Source organism: Bufo gargarizans, chromosome 6 (assembly GCF_014858855.1).
Source record: "Bufo gargarizans isolate SCDJY-AF-19 chromosome 6, ASM1485885v1, whole genome shotgun sequence".
In the NCBI taxonomy this organism is placed as follows: domain Eukaryota; kingdom Metazoa; phylum Chordata; class Amphibia; order Anura; family Bufonidae; genus Bufo; species Bufo gargarizans.
The window spans coordinates 133,338,415-133,352,389 of record NC_058085.1 but is presented as its reverse complement, the minus strand read 5'-3'; the positions used below and the strand labels follow the sequence as shown (position 1 = coordinate 133,352,389).

Genomic DNA, 13,975 nt, shown 5'->3' with positions numbered 1-13,975 from the left:
TTGGCCATAGACTTGCAGAAATTCTGTTGAATCTAGCTAAGACTCTGTCATGTGCCACAACCCCTTAGTTTTAGCTATTATGGAGTTCTCAGCACATATTCTTGGCATCTTAATGGGGTTTTCTATTTAAAAGAATATAATTTTATATCTTTCCTTTTCGGAAATTTTGAATTAAAGAGGGATGGACACTCATCTGTGAACTAGAGAAACTCTAACACAACATCTCTGCATTACACTGAAGCTCCATTGATTTCAGGTGGTAATTTGTAGTGCTCCATTTTCTCTTTTGTAAAGCCTCATTCACACGTCTGTGTCCATGCTCAAATCCATGAGCAGGTGTTCGGTGATGCATCCGTGTTGGGCCCGTGTGTCCGTTTTTTTGCTGTCCGTGTTGCATCTGTGGTTTTCATGGACCCATAGATTATAATAGACGTGATGGGTCCGTGAACACAGACAAAATAAAGCATGCATCTGTGCTAAAAACACTGACCCACGGACCGTGCTGATGTCTGAATACACACATTAAAATGAATGGGGACGTGTGGAGAAAACGTACAGCACACGTCCGTGAAACACTGACGTGTGAATGAGGCTTAACACTGTAGGGAAATTGGACATTTGCTCCCAGGTTTCCCTGCTGATTTCAGCTGATCACAGGGGTTACAAAGAGTGGGATTATCTGTGATCCACTTATTTCGAGAGGTCCTTCTAGCCTAAAGAGATTATAAAATATGGACAATAATCCCTTTAAATCTATGAGGCCATGTTGACTTGGGCTGATTTATAGCTCTGGATAGTGTAGAAACACCAAATTCTTCATCAAGTCCATTCATGTAGGAAGCCCTGATTCCTTTGTTTTTCCCTTTTAGACTGAGTAAACAGACCGGTCTGGAGGAGGAATATGCCGATTTCTTGGTGGACTACACATTAAAGACCTCATTATCTGTGTAAGTAGTCCCTGAAATGATCCTCACTTATAGAGACAGTACACAGAGAGGAGGAACCCAGCAGCAGGGAATTTTCTTATGGATTACATGTGTTACTGGGGTCTGCCATATTGGATGTGTGCTTTATGGCTGCTGCAATAGCCCCCATATTCTTATACAGTCTACAGAGGGTTAATCAGAACAGTGACGTAATGCTGCTTATCCAGTCCCCCTGCAGTAAAAATGATCTGTCATTCAGTCATTTTAATCCCCTTGAGTGCTTGATAATAATCCTTATGATAAAAGCCAGACTTTACAGCATAGTGGAAAAGTGAGGCGCAGAAAGCAGGAAATACCAGCCTTTTGTGTATTCTTTAGTGACTGTGGAAACTGGAATGTGTCAGAAAGCATGTCATATAGATACAATAGGGGGGGGGGATGAGGGGGGGGCTAACCTCTCAACACAAAATTACATACATGTGCGTCATTTGCATGTGGGGTATGCAATGAGCATCTGACAAGCTTAGCCGACTTGATATGTGGCAGCTGATACCTGCCAGCAATGACCAGGATAGGAGATAACTTAGATCTCGCTTATTTAACGCCTCAGGGGACCCGTTCAATAACGGCTGCAGCGACTGAGAGGTTACGCGGAGAGAGGAGTCTCCCTCTGACCTCTCATCAGCCTTACCCATGGTGAAATTGCATGGTTCCCATCGGAGCCTATGGCACCCTTGGGCCTTCTGAAGGCTCCCGGGCCTGCCACAGTAAACTGCCTGTTAGAGGAAGCCAGCAGAGTTCCCATAGACTATTGCAGTTTATAGTATAAACCAAGGATGTCCAACCTGCAGCCCTCCAGCTGTTGCAAAACTACAACTCCCAGCATGTCTGGACAGCCTACAGCAAAGCATGGTGGTGGTGGGAGTTGTAGTTTTACAACAGCTGGAGGGCCGCAGGTTGAGCATCCCTAGTATAAACATTTAAAGACATCACATGTTCAAGTCCCTCAAGGGGATTAAAAGTAAAAAATTGTTTATATATATATATATATATATATATATATATATATATATGTATAAAAAACAGTAAAGAATTAAAAGTCACACCCTTTCTCAATTTTACATATAAAAATAAAACTATAAAAAATAAACATAATTGGTATCGCCACGTCCAAAAATGTCTGAACTATTAAAGTATCAAAATATTTATTCTGCGCAGTGAACACTATAACAAAAAAATAATAATCGAATGCGAGGATTGGTGTTTTTTGGTCACCTTGCCACTTAAAAAATATGTGAATAAAAAGTTATCAGAAAAGACATATGTATCCCACGATTTAGTGCTGAAACGCGTCACTATGTATTAATAAGTGACTGAAATAAATTGCAGCAGTGAAAAATCTATCGCGAGTGCCGATCTTCCTTCTTCATATCCCAAAGTCATATCTTACCAATAAAAACTACAGTTTGCCCCGCAAAAAAAGAGCCGTCACACAGCTCTGTAGATAAAAAAAAAAAACATGAGTTATGGGTTTCAGAATATAATACTGGAAAGATTTTTTTTTCAAACTTTTTTATTTATTTTTAGTAGTAAAACACGATAAAACTGTTTTACCAATCAGGTATTGCCAGCATCGTACTGATGCACAAAATAAGGTCATCATGTCATTTTTAGCGCACTCCCATCCCCCAAAAAAGTGTTGGACTTGTCGGGGGGGATTTCTGTTTTGCCCCACACAGAATTTTTTTAATCGTTTTAATAAAATATATGGTATATTGCGATATTAGCCCTTTCAGGGCACTGCCTATTTTTATTTTTTAATTTTTTCCTTCCTGCCTTCCAAGAGTCTTCATTTTTTTTATTTCGCCGTTCAAATAGATGTATGAGGGCTTGTCTTTTGTAGGACAAATTGTGTTTTTAATGGCACCATTTATTTTACCATAACTAGTACTGAAAAACTGTAAAAAATATATATATTTTTAGTGAAATTGAAAAAAAAACACAATTCCACACACTTTTTGAATATCGTGCAAAAGTCAATTTATTTTAGTAATGCATCTTAAAATTAGAATTTTGTGAAAAGGTTCAATATTTTAGGCTCAAAAGGTCACACTCTAGTCAGATAATTAATCCATATCCCCTGAGCAAAGGGTACCTTAAAATTGTGACTTTGGGGTTTCATAAGCTGTAAGCCATAATCATCCAAATTATACCAAATAAAGGCTTGAAATATCTCGCTTTGCATGTAATGAGTCAATCTTATATATTAGTTTCACCTTTTAAGGGCTCTTTCACACCTGCGTTCTTTTCTTCCGGCATAGAGTTCCGTCGTCGGGGCTCTATGCCGGAAGAATCCTGATAAGTTTTATCCTAATGTATTCTGAATGGAGAGAAATCCGTTCAGGATGCATCAGGATGTCTTCAGTTCCGGACCGAAACGTTTTTTGGCCGGAGAAAATACTGCAGCATGCTGCGCTTTTTGTTCCGGCCAAAAATCCCGAAGACTTGCCGCAAGGCCGGATCCGGAATGAATGCCCATTGATCCGGATCCGGCCTTAAGCTAAACGTCGTTTCGGCGCATTGCCGGATCGGACGTTTAGCTTTTTCTGAATGGTTACCATGGCTGCCGGGACGCTAAAGTCCTGGCAGCCATGGTAAAGTGTAGTGGGGAGCAGTATACTTACCGTCCGTGCGGCTCCCGGGGCGCTCCAGAGTGAGGTCAGGGCGCCCCAAGCGCATGGATCACGTGATCGCATGGCACGTCATCCATGCGCATGGGGCGCTCTGACGTCATTCTGGAGCGCCCCGGGAGCCGCACGGACTGTAAGTATACCGCTCCCCCGCTCCCCACTACTACTATGGCAACCAGGACTTTAATAGCGTCCTGGCTGCCATAGTAACACTGAAAGCATTTTGAAGACGGATCCGTCTTCAAATGCTTTCAGTTCACTTGCGTTTTTCCGGATCCGGCGTGTAATTCCGGCAAGTGGAGTACACGCCGGATCCGGACAACGCAAGTGTGAAAGAGGCCTAAGTTGCATTACTGGAATAAATGAATTTTGCAAGATATTCAAATTTTTCGAGTTTCACCTGTATATGGGGGATTGTTTTTTTGTGAGGTAAACTGTAGTTTTTAATTGGTTCCTTTTTGGGTTACATACATTTTTTTGATCACTTTTTTGTAATTTTTTTTTGAGAGACTAGGTTACCTAAAAACTGTATTTTTCCTATGACGGCGTTCACTGCACACGATAAATATTTTAATAGTTCTCCCATTTTCAGACGTGGCGATACAATTGTGTTATTTGACTGTTTTTATATGTAAAATTAAGAAAGCAGGATGATTTACATTTTCAATGTTTTGTGGCTTTTACAATGTTTAAAAACATAAAACTTTTTTATAGTAAATTTTGGTCCCCTTAGGGGACTTGAATATGTGATTTTCTGATTGCCGGTACTATAGACTGCAATAGCATACTATTTCAATCTATGGGATGTGGCTTAGATACAAGGGTCTCAAATTCTGTGACATCCTTATGCTGTTATACTGTAGGTGTGTAGATGGGACACCTCCTTTATATATTGCTATTTAGTGATGTTAGTAACATGGGTGAATGTGTGACAACCTCTCCTTTATGTCAAAGGTGGTTATACTTTATATGATGTCTGAACTGCAGTTTATATGGATCTCAATAAATGTAAACTGCTAAACAGATAAAGAGCAGATAATATAAAAAAGTAATAGGTGAAATATTTGGGATGGGGGTTACCGTTTAAATTGGACTAAGAGACACATTAGTATTTAAATATTAAAGTCTCCTTTCTTACTCTTTATGATGGGGACTACACAGAATGCCCCAGAGCGTACAGACCTATTTCAGTGGTCAAGTAAAGGGGGAATCAGCCATGAAGAGAGTGCAAGATGTGGGAAGCCCCGTGGAGTTCGTATTTAAGGTGAGAGATGGTTGGGCAGTTGACATGCCATCCCAAACTGAAGGTTAGTAACCAGAGGTCTTGAGCTAACCTGTCAAATTTTGTTGCAGGTTAAAAATGAGGGTGAACCCCTCAACGATCTGGTATCCCTGATCCTAGCTGTGGAGTGGCCCTATGAAGTCACCAATGGGAAGTGGCTTTTATACCTTACAGAGGTGCTGGTGGAGACAACAAACGTGACACAGTGCCAGCCTGCCGAAGACATCATTAACCCTTTAAACCTCACTGTAAGCCTACATTCTGCATCCTCTGAGAATATATTTAGGATGTTTGGGACTACTAATCTGCAGACATCCCATGTGTTACTGTATGTTACAACAGTATGTTTTGGCTCCTTTGGATTTAGAAGCTTTTTCCTTATATCTGAGGTGCCTGCTGTTCCAAAAGCACATAGACTGTTTACAGTAGGCATGGATTCACCAAATCTAAACAAGCAGTTGAACTCCATAAACTGTTGGCCATGTCCAGGTCATGGTTCTCAGGGTGGACCCATGATCCAAAGTTCAGACGGTAACTAATATACAAAACTAATGCTGTCAAGATAAGCCATGGTGAAACATTTGATTACCATGCGGCAAGTCAGAAGCATTCTGAACATTAGATTAGGAATAAAAGTTGGCAGCAACGGGATGTATGAAAAGACACTGAAAAAGAACCTGGCACTGTGAAAATGCAGTGCACTCTTCAGGCAGCATGTTATAGAGCAGAAGTTGAGAAGATTAATATATAGACTGTGGAAAAAAAATCTGCAAAACTTGTGATTTATACAGTGAACAAAAATATAAACGCAACACTTTCGGTTTTGCTCCCATTTTGTATGAGCTGAACTCAAAGATCTGAAGCATTTTCTACATACACAAAAGACCCATTACTCTCAAATATTGTTCACATATTTGTCTAAGGCCTCATGTACACGATCATTGTTGTGTTCCGTTCCGCAAAATGGGGTTCCGTGATCCGTTTCCGTTTTTGTTTCCATGTGTCTTCCTTTATTTTTGGAGGATCACCAGACATAAAGGAAAGTAAAAAAAAAATCTAAGACAGGTTTGCCATGCAAATGATAGGAAAAAAACGTACGCGGATGACAATCTCTTGTGTGCCCCCGTGTTTTTTAGCGGTCCCATTGACTTGAATGGGTCCGCGAACCGTTTTCCGCGAAAATAATAGGACAGGTTATATTTTTTTGATGGACTGATGGACCGAAACCACGGATCACGGATGCGGATGACAAACGGTGCATTAGCCGAGTTTTCAACTGACCCATTGAAAGTCAATGGGTCCGCAGAAACTCACGAAAAACGGCACAACGGACACGGAATAAAACAACGGTCATGTGCATGAGGCCTAAATCTGTGTTAGCGAGATAATCCATCTCACCTCACAGGTGTGGCATATCAAGGTGCTGATTAAACAGCATGAATATTGCACAAGTGTGCCTTAGACTTCCCACAATAAAGGGGACCTGTCCTCTGGACAGGTCATCAGTATCTGATCGGCGGGACACCGGGGACCGCTCAAATGTTTGAGAAGGTAATGGCACTCGCAGTAGCGTTGCAGCTTTTTCTCAGCTCACAGTACATTTGACAGTGGCTGTGCTTGGTATCACAGCTCAGCCCTATTCACTTCAATAGGGCTGAGCTGCGCCTAGGCTATGTGACTGATGAACATGTCCTCACCTAGCTCAAAGCTGGAAAAGGCCGCTGCACTACTGTGAGGGCTGGTGCCTTCTCAAGCAGCTGATCGGCGGGGATCTCGGGTGTCGGATCCCACCGATCAGATACTGATGACCTATTTAAAGGATAGGTCATCAGTAAAAAAACTCTTGGAAAGCCCTTTTGACTTGATGACTTTTTGCTGCATTTTCAGACAATGACCAAAATACTGTTGCCAACTGTGATAGCTGTTTACATGTCTAGTTGATGGCCAGAGTCATACTCCATCTCAGTGACTTGGTTTTTCCTTTGTTCAGCTCAGTGGAGGTAGAAGAAAGAAGAGAGATACTGTAAAGTTGGATTTGCCAGATGTAAAAGTTTTGCAAGCCGTCAAAAGACCAAATACTCTACTGGTAAGAATCAGCACATAAATGTCCGTGTCTTGAAACCTCACAGAAGGATGGGATTGTTGTTATCATGGGATGGTTATTGTCTCACATTCTTGTCCCATCCTTACTGCACTACATTGGCATAAAACTATAGGAATATTCCATCTTTTTTCTTGATGGCCATGAATGTGAGCATTTCTTCTTGGTGGAAACCTGTAGACTCCCTACTCATGTTCTCCTTGAATTTGCATAGAAAGCTGACATTTGATGACATTGTATAGCATGCGTTTTCATGCTTTCACCTGTATTCTAATATTCTACATTGTGTTTATAGAGGTGTGCGGGTGGAGGAGCCAACTGTGTGCGTTTTGAATGCCCATTGAATGACTTGCAAACGACTGCCAATATTACTGTGCGTGCAAGAGTCTGGAACAGCACTTTCTTAGAGGTGAGAAACATTGTTGATTTAATCCCTCATTCTTTTAGGGCAATCCCATTTGCACAGATAATGTGAAGCGAGTTTGCATCTGTATTTTAGACCTGTAGGCACTCTGTGCACTGCTCTGTGAGGCAGCAAATTCTCTCCTAGAAGAAATTTTTTCTAGGGGAATATGTTATGTCATGCCATGGAACGATATAGTGCACTTTTTGCACCATACTGTGGCTTACGACCATGGATCCATAACATGGTCATAGGTGACGTATCATATTTTACTTCTGTCCTGAACTCTAATTTTTCTAGTGTTTCCTCAGGATTATAGATATGCTGACAGAGTTTGGGTGGAAGGATCAGCAGGACTTTATCTGAAAACCGATATTGACTCCATAAAAATGCCAAGCCACCATGTATTGGTAAGTGTTGCGATTCAACGTCAGTTTGTGCAGATGTATTTTCCTACATGGATTAACCATAAATTATTTCTATTCATGTATGTTTTACTTTTGACTTTTTCAGTTTGCAGTCACAATAGACTCAGAACTGGTAGAACCACCTCCGGCTGAACTTCCGCTCTGGGTGATAATTGTTGCAGTGCTATCTGGAATTTTACTACTAGGACTTATCATTCTGCTCCTCTGGAAGGTAAGAGATGAAATCTCAAAAGACAGAAATTTATTGTTCATAGGTGGAATTTTTGTAATGACTATGGACCTGCTAAACGTGTATAAAGATCAAATACAGTCACAAGCAGTCCTGTACTGAGGGTTTTTAAGTCCAGCAGAGAAATAACCCTTGAGAAATCAACATAAAGTGGAACATGATTGAATCAAAAGTTGGCTTCGAAGGGAGTTAGTTTCTGATAGACCTTTATGAGGATGTTGTATAAGAGGCTCATGTGTTAGAGCATGGACCCTTTGGTATACTGTCGGGCAAGTCCAAATGTGGATTCAATTAAGGTGATAAATGATAATGTTCTCATATGCTTGAAAATGTCAAGTGTATCCCAGCCCTGTCCTTTGTAAGAGTGCAACCCCTGCTTGACCTGTTGTTCCTCGCTTGCTTATATATTGATATCATTTTTGACGCTCCTCATCCTATACGGACCACTTCAACAGGTTTACAGTCTTTCGACTTGCTAACCAGGGCTTTCTGGTCTCTTAGTGCCCTTTTACACGGCCAAAGATAGGGACAGTTAAACATTCACTCCCGATAATTGCCCCATGGTAAGGTGCCACTCATCAAACAACAAACAGGCAAAAGCTTGTTCGTTGAGCATTCACATCTTAACTGTAAAAACAGGGATGTACTGTCCACAACCATTGAATCTGTATGGTGATGAACGACTGGAGTAGTGATCGTTCATCCCCATACAGAGGGGATGATTGCTGCATGTAAATGCAGCTCAGCTGCTGCTCAACAGTTGGACAATGATCGGGAGTCAACAATACATTCATAATCATTACCCTGTACATCAGCCCTGGTAAAAGGTCCCATATACTTGTTTTGTAATAACCTGTGACAATTCCCAATGACTTTCCTGTTCGGCCCCTCATCACTCTCCTGCCTTGTAGTGTGGATTCTTCCGGAGGGCCAACACCCGTGCCAAGTATGAGGTCAGAGGTCAGAAGGCTGAAATGAAGGTGCAACCATCGGAGACTGAGAGATTAACACAGGATTCCTGAGTACGACCTCTGACCACTGACCCCCAACCCTGCCCCTCGGGTAACCAGACAATCTCAGCCAAGCATTTGCAAACCTTTCCTGCCTCCTCCCACTACTTGTGTCTTTATTTCTGGTTCGCCATGGTACCTGATAACTTACTGTACAATCTTAAAGCTAATGTATCTTTTTTATAGGTCTATCCTCTATTTAGTCTGTCTGGAATTATTTTACAAAACGTCTTATATTTTTCTGCCTTTGTGTCTATTTCACACCTAACCATGTCTAAATGCCATTCCTAATTTTTAACTACTACTCACATCATCTCTTGTCTATATTCCATCTTTCTTCTTTATCACCTTCCATCTTAACCTATTCATATACACAACTTCACTGTCTATGGGACTGTCCCATATCAACTCTTCTATCATTGTACCTCTTCTCCTTGGTAACTTCTATTTCACAACCGTATGTGTCTCAACATATTCTAACCACAACATCCATGTTGTCCTTCCCGCTATGTCTCCTTGCTGCCCATGATTCTGCAGGTTGGATTTTTCCATCGTGTCAGACATTACAGCCTGGCCCAAACTCACTATGCTGTGTGTGTCCGTCAAGATGAAAGACAGAAGCTGTGCGGCAGGCTACCAGACAGCCAGAGACACTGGGTCACCACCTGGAAAGAAACGGCCAGATACTACTGAGAGCATTCTATTGCCAAGACTCATCGGGAGCTGGACTATCTCCTTTTTTGACATTGGCTTCTTATTGACAATGGGGACATTTGAAAAGGGTTTGGGGGACAGCTGTAGATTATTTTATGATTGACTTTATATAGGAATTTTATTATTTTACTATGCTGGAATAGAAAAACACCAAATTATCCTGTAGCACTCGAATGTGGGCAGCGTATTTCCATTTGACTTTGGTGCCATGAAATAAGGGGAGGAGGGTATGACCTAACACTGGAATAAAGAGACAGAGTTTCCTGTAACACTGGAATTATGGAGACACTGGAGAAACATAAATTATCCAGCAGAACATGGGTACGGAGACCTGGACTCATTCTATGCTTTTTGTGACTTTGGTTAAAAGACACTGGAAAAACTCCTTTAGAAATACATTTTTATTGTATATCAGAGCATGAACGTCCAGATCTGGAGGAAGCACTGGAAACATTTGGATGACACTGGATGAACTAATTCCCTTACAGAGATGACTCCTCATATGTATTGCACATAATAAGCCTGTATTTTATACAGTGAGCCATATTTACGAGTATAGATATGGTGGACATATATGGACTATATGTAACTCGGACAGTTCCAATGAATGAAAAATGCTTCCTATTTCAGAAAACACAATGCTCTATATTGTACAGCATGGTTGATGTGGTATATGGAGATATCATACTCTTCCAGTCTTTTCATGATGTTCATTCCACCCTAAGATGTTATCAACAATATAAAATCATGAAATAAATTCCTGGATCTGTAAACCTTCCCCGTGAATTCTATTTGATGTAAATTTAAATCAGATGTCCACTTTGGGTAATGTATTTTTGGCCATAGGTTCCATAATGTAGATGATAAGCTGACCACTGGAAGTACTATTGCGGAGATCCACAGCAATCAGCTGTTATTTTTGTAGGAACCCAAAGTATAGTAAGGGGATCATTTACTATGCTGAAATACGCCTAAATTAGTATAGTAATATAGTAATATAATTATTTCAGGCGCAGATAGTGGTGCAAAGGTTAATTGCCGCGCCATCTGCGAATTCGCCCTGCTCACGCCAGGTCTTTTATTGTGTGCTAGGAAGCGGATGGGCCGGCAGGCCCGTCTCATTCCCTATTTTCTACACCTGTTTTAGGCATAGAAAAAGATCTAAATGTAAGGCCACTAAGAAACGGCCTGACATTTAGAACTGGCGCTGGATGCGCGTTTAGGGCTTTATTAAGACCAGCATCTAAAACACCGGTCTTAATAAATGTGTCCCTAAATTTTTAGTTTCTCTGCAGCAGTAGTTGGTGTTCAATAAAATTAATAATCAGTCCATGTAATGCAGTCGTTTATGGAGGCTGATGTGAATCAAAGAAAATCAAATAATGATGTTCATATATGATCACTTGCATAAATCAAGAAAAGGAGGAAGTGAATAGTGATCTGGACTATTTAAGACGTAACTTTTACTTCTTATACATTAAAAGATGTATCCCTCAATATTAATGAAAGATCAATGTGAATACAATTTTCAACGATCCCGCACACAAGGGACTCCTTGGAAACAGAAACAACCGTGTCCACACTTATACATTCAGTGTAAGACACTAAAAGGTAACAAGAGACAATATGCACTAGCACCTTAGGTGTACAAATGAAAGGTAACAATGGCCGGTATGCACTGGCACGTTAAGTACACAATTAAGCAATGATGTTGGAGACGACATATAACAGTATATACATAATGCGCGGCGGCATCAAAGAAAAAACACAATGATTTGTTGCCAAAGGTCACCATGCAAGAGAATGCACAGCTGCGCCTGTATCACGAAGGTGCATGGTGGCACCAATGAAACCCAGTGTCCTACCCTACAGATGATGGACTCTTCAGACACCTTCATTTCACAGTTTCTTGACAGGGTGGTCCTGTTCGATAATGGGAGTTCCTTGAGATATGAGGGAGTCACAGGAGGATGATCCTATATGTCCCTGGATGACCCTATAGGGCCCTACAATAGCCCTACTATTCTATCCACGGAGTGTCCCACTAGTTGGGCCCCCGTCCGGAACCTAACCCTGGAATTGCGTTCCCTATTTTGACCTGAAAAGATCCCACCTACCCCTGGAATTGCGTTCCCTATTTCACCCTGAAAAGATCCCGACATGCACGTTTCTGAGGCAGAAACAATCCTCTCATCAGGGGAACATGAAAAGTGGGCTATAAGTAGTTCACTTGCCGGAGTCCCTTGTGTGCGGGATCGTGGAAAATTGTATTAACATTGATCTTTCATTAATATTGAGGGATACATCTTTTAATGTATAAGAGGCTGATGTGAAGAATGAGAAAGGAGGGTTAGAAACTAAGAAGGTGTAGAATGAAGAGAAGGAAAAGAGAGGATGACATGGAGAAGACATCCAAGATTTGTTGTGTTATAAACATAGACATGTGTATAAAATGATTTGAAAATAAGCAAAGTTATAAATTTCCAGTAATAGACTTCCTTAGTACTTTGCTAGCAGCAGCATATGGTGCAGTCATGGGCCTATATGTAGTGCACAATGGTTGGTTTTTAATCCATAAAGAATTTGTGAGTTTAATTCATAAATTGTGGATAAGTATACATTTTTACACCTTCTGTTAGTCTGATTTCCTATTGTTGGTTATGCCTGATAAAGAAACTGGGAGAGGGTTGGCTGGCTATGAAGGGGTATGAGAAGGCCAGTGTTTTTATTTTTTTTATAATATACACATCTGTGCTAATTTTACTTTTCTGTCTGTAAGTAATGTTGGTCACTGTCACTGTTTGTCAATGTAGGTATTGTTCATTTTATCATCATATATTTAAGAGCTTGGACACTGAGTTTGAGAAGGAAAAGAGATAAAAGGCTGAGGAGAAGATGAATAAAAGAGGAGGATGTGGACGCTGAGAAAATGGTAGTTGAGAATAGAGGTTATGGTGGTGGAGAAGGAGTATGTGAATAAAAGAAGAGGATATGGAGGTTGTGAAGGAGGAAGATGAGAACAGAAGCTTAGGAGGAAGATGAGAGAGGAGGCAATGGAGGCTGAGAAGCATGTGGATGAGATAAGAACACACAGTCTTTGATCAATAAGGAAGGAGGGCACAGGAATACATTTCCTCCTCTCTTACAAGAGAGGAAGAAATGAAGACTGAGGATGAGAGAGGGTGAAATGAGGGTTGTAGTTGAAAGGACATGGAGGCTGAGGATGATGCAGGGAAACATGACGGCTGAGGATGAAAAGGGAGACATGGAGGCTGAGGATGAGAGAAAATGACATGGAGACTGTGAATGAGAGAAGAGGACATTAAGGCTGAGTAGGAGAATGAAGAGGTAGATCATGGAGGCTGAGGTAAAGGATGAGAAAGTAGGACTTTAGAAGCTAAAAAGGAGGAGGAAGAGAGTGGAGGACAGGTAGGATGAGAGAGGAGGACAGTTTAGTGGCTTTTGTCACTCAGCGACTTTTCAGTTTGGATGTAGGTATTGAGGAGACAGAAAGCAATACAGTCATTGGCTGTCAGAATATTTCCAAGATCTGATGTATTATAAACAGATACTGTATGTGAATAAAACACTTACAAAATACATTTCATTACCAGTAAAGGATTTCCTTAGTCGCTTGATAGCAGAAGCATGTGGTGCAGTCATGGGCCTAAACAATATAAATCAGTGGATAATGGACTATTATTAATTGGTAAAAAAGTAAGTTATTGTTATTTTAAATCAGAAATTGCAGATTACTTAAAGGGGTATTCCCATCTTAGACAATGGGGGCATATCGCTAGGATATGCCCCCATTGTCTAATAGGTGCGGGTCCCACCGCTGGGACCCGCACCTACAACGAGAACGAAGCGGGGAGCACTGTGGCATAGAAGTGAATAGGAGCGCACCGCGCATGCGTGGCCCATGCTCGCATTCATTTCTATGAGGCAGACGAAACGATATGTCCCAATTGTCTGAGATGGGTAAACCCCTTTAATTTTTACACTTACCATTAGCCTGATTTTCTCTCATTACAAACCTTTAATGGCAGCACTGAATATAGCAGCTGCACTTACATAGATACATTTTTCTTTTATTCCCTGTGACATAGCAAGGGGTTTTGTTTCGGAAGACAGGTATTTTCCTCCCAACATGGGCGGCTGGGCTAATTTCCAGCCAGGTGAGATCAAATAC

At 41.1% G+C, this 13,975-nt stretch overlaps 1 protein-coding gene across 2 annotated transcripts in view; it reads left to right on the top strand.

Annotated features, from left to right (window-relative positions):
- The window catches only part of ITGA3 (integrin subunit alpha 3), a 55,041-nt gene extending 44,480 nt beyond the window's left edge, over positions 1–10,561 (top strand). Inside the window, exons 18-26 of one of the 2 annotated variants that reach the window (XM_044296936.1) lie at positions 870–947; positions 4,778–4,880; positions 4,970–5,146; positions 6,889–6,984; positions 7,295–7,408; positions 7,714–7,812; positions 7,916–8,041; positions 8,971–9,121; positions 9,607–9,745. In XM_044296936.1, the coding sequence (XP_044152871.1) occupies positions 870–947; positions 4,778–4,880; positions 4,970–5,146; positions 6,889–6,984; positions 7,295–7,408; positions 7,714–7,812; positions 7,916–8,041; positions 8,971–9,081 (904 nt within the window). In that variant the 3' untranslated portion in view covers positions 9,082–9,121; positions 9,607–9,745. Of the gene's footprint in view, positions 1–869; positions 948–4,777; positions 4,881–4,969; positions 5,147–6,888; positions 6,985–7,294; positions 7,409–7,713; positions 7,813–7,915; positions 8,042–8,970; positions 9,122–9,606 lie in introns of both variants that reach the window. The other variant, XM_044296935.1, reaches the window with a different exon arrangement.
- Positions 10,562–13,975: the final 3,414 nt, after the last annotated feature.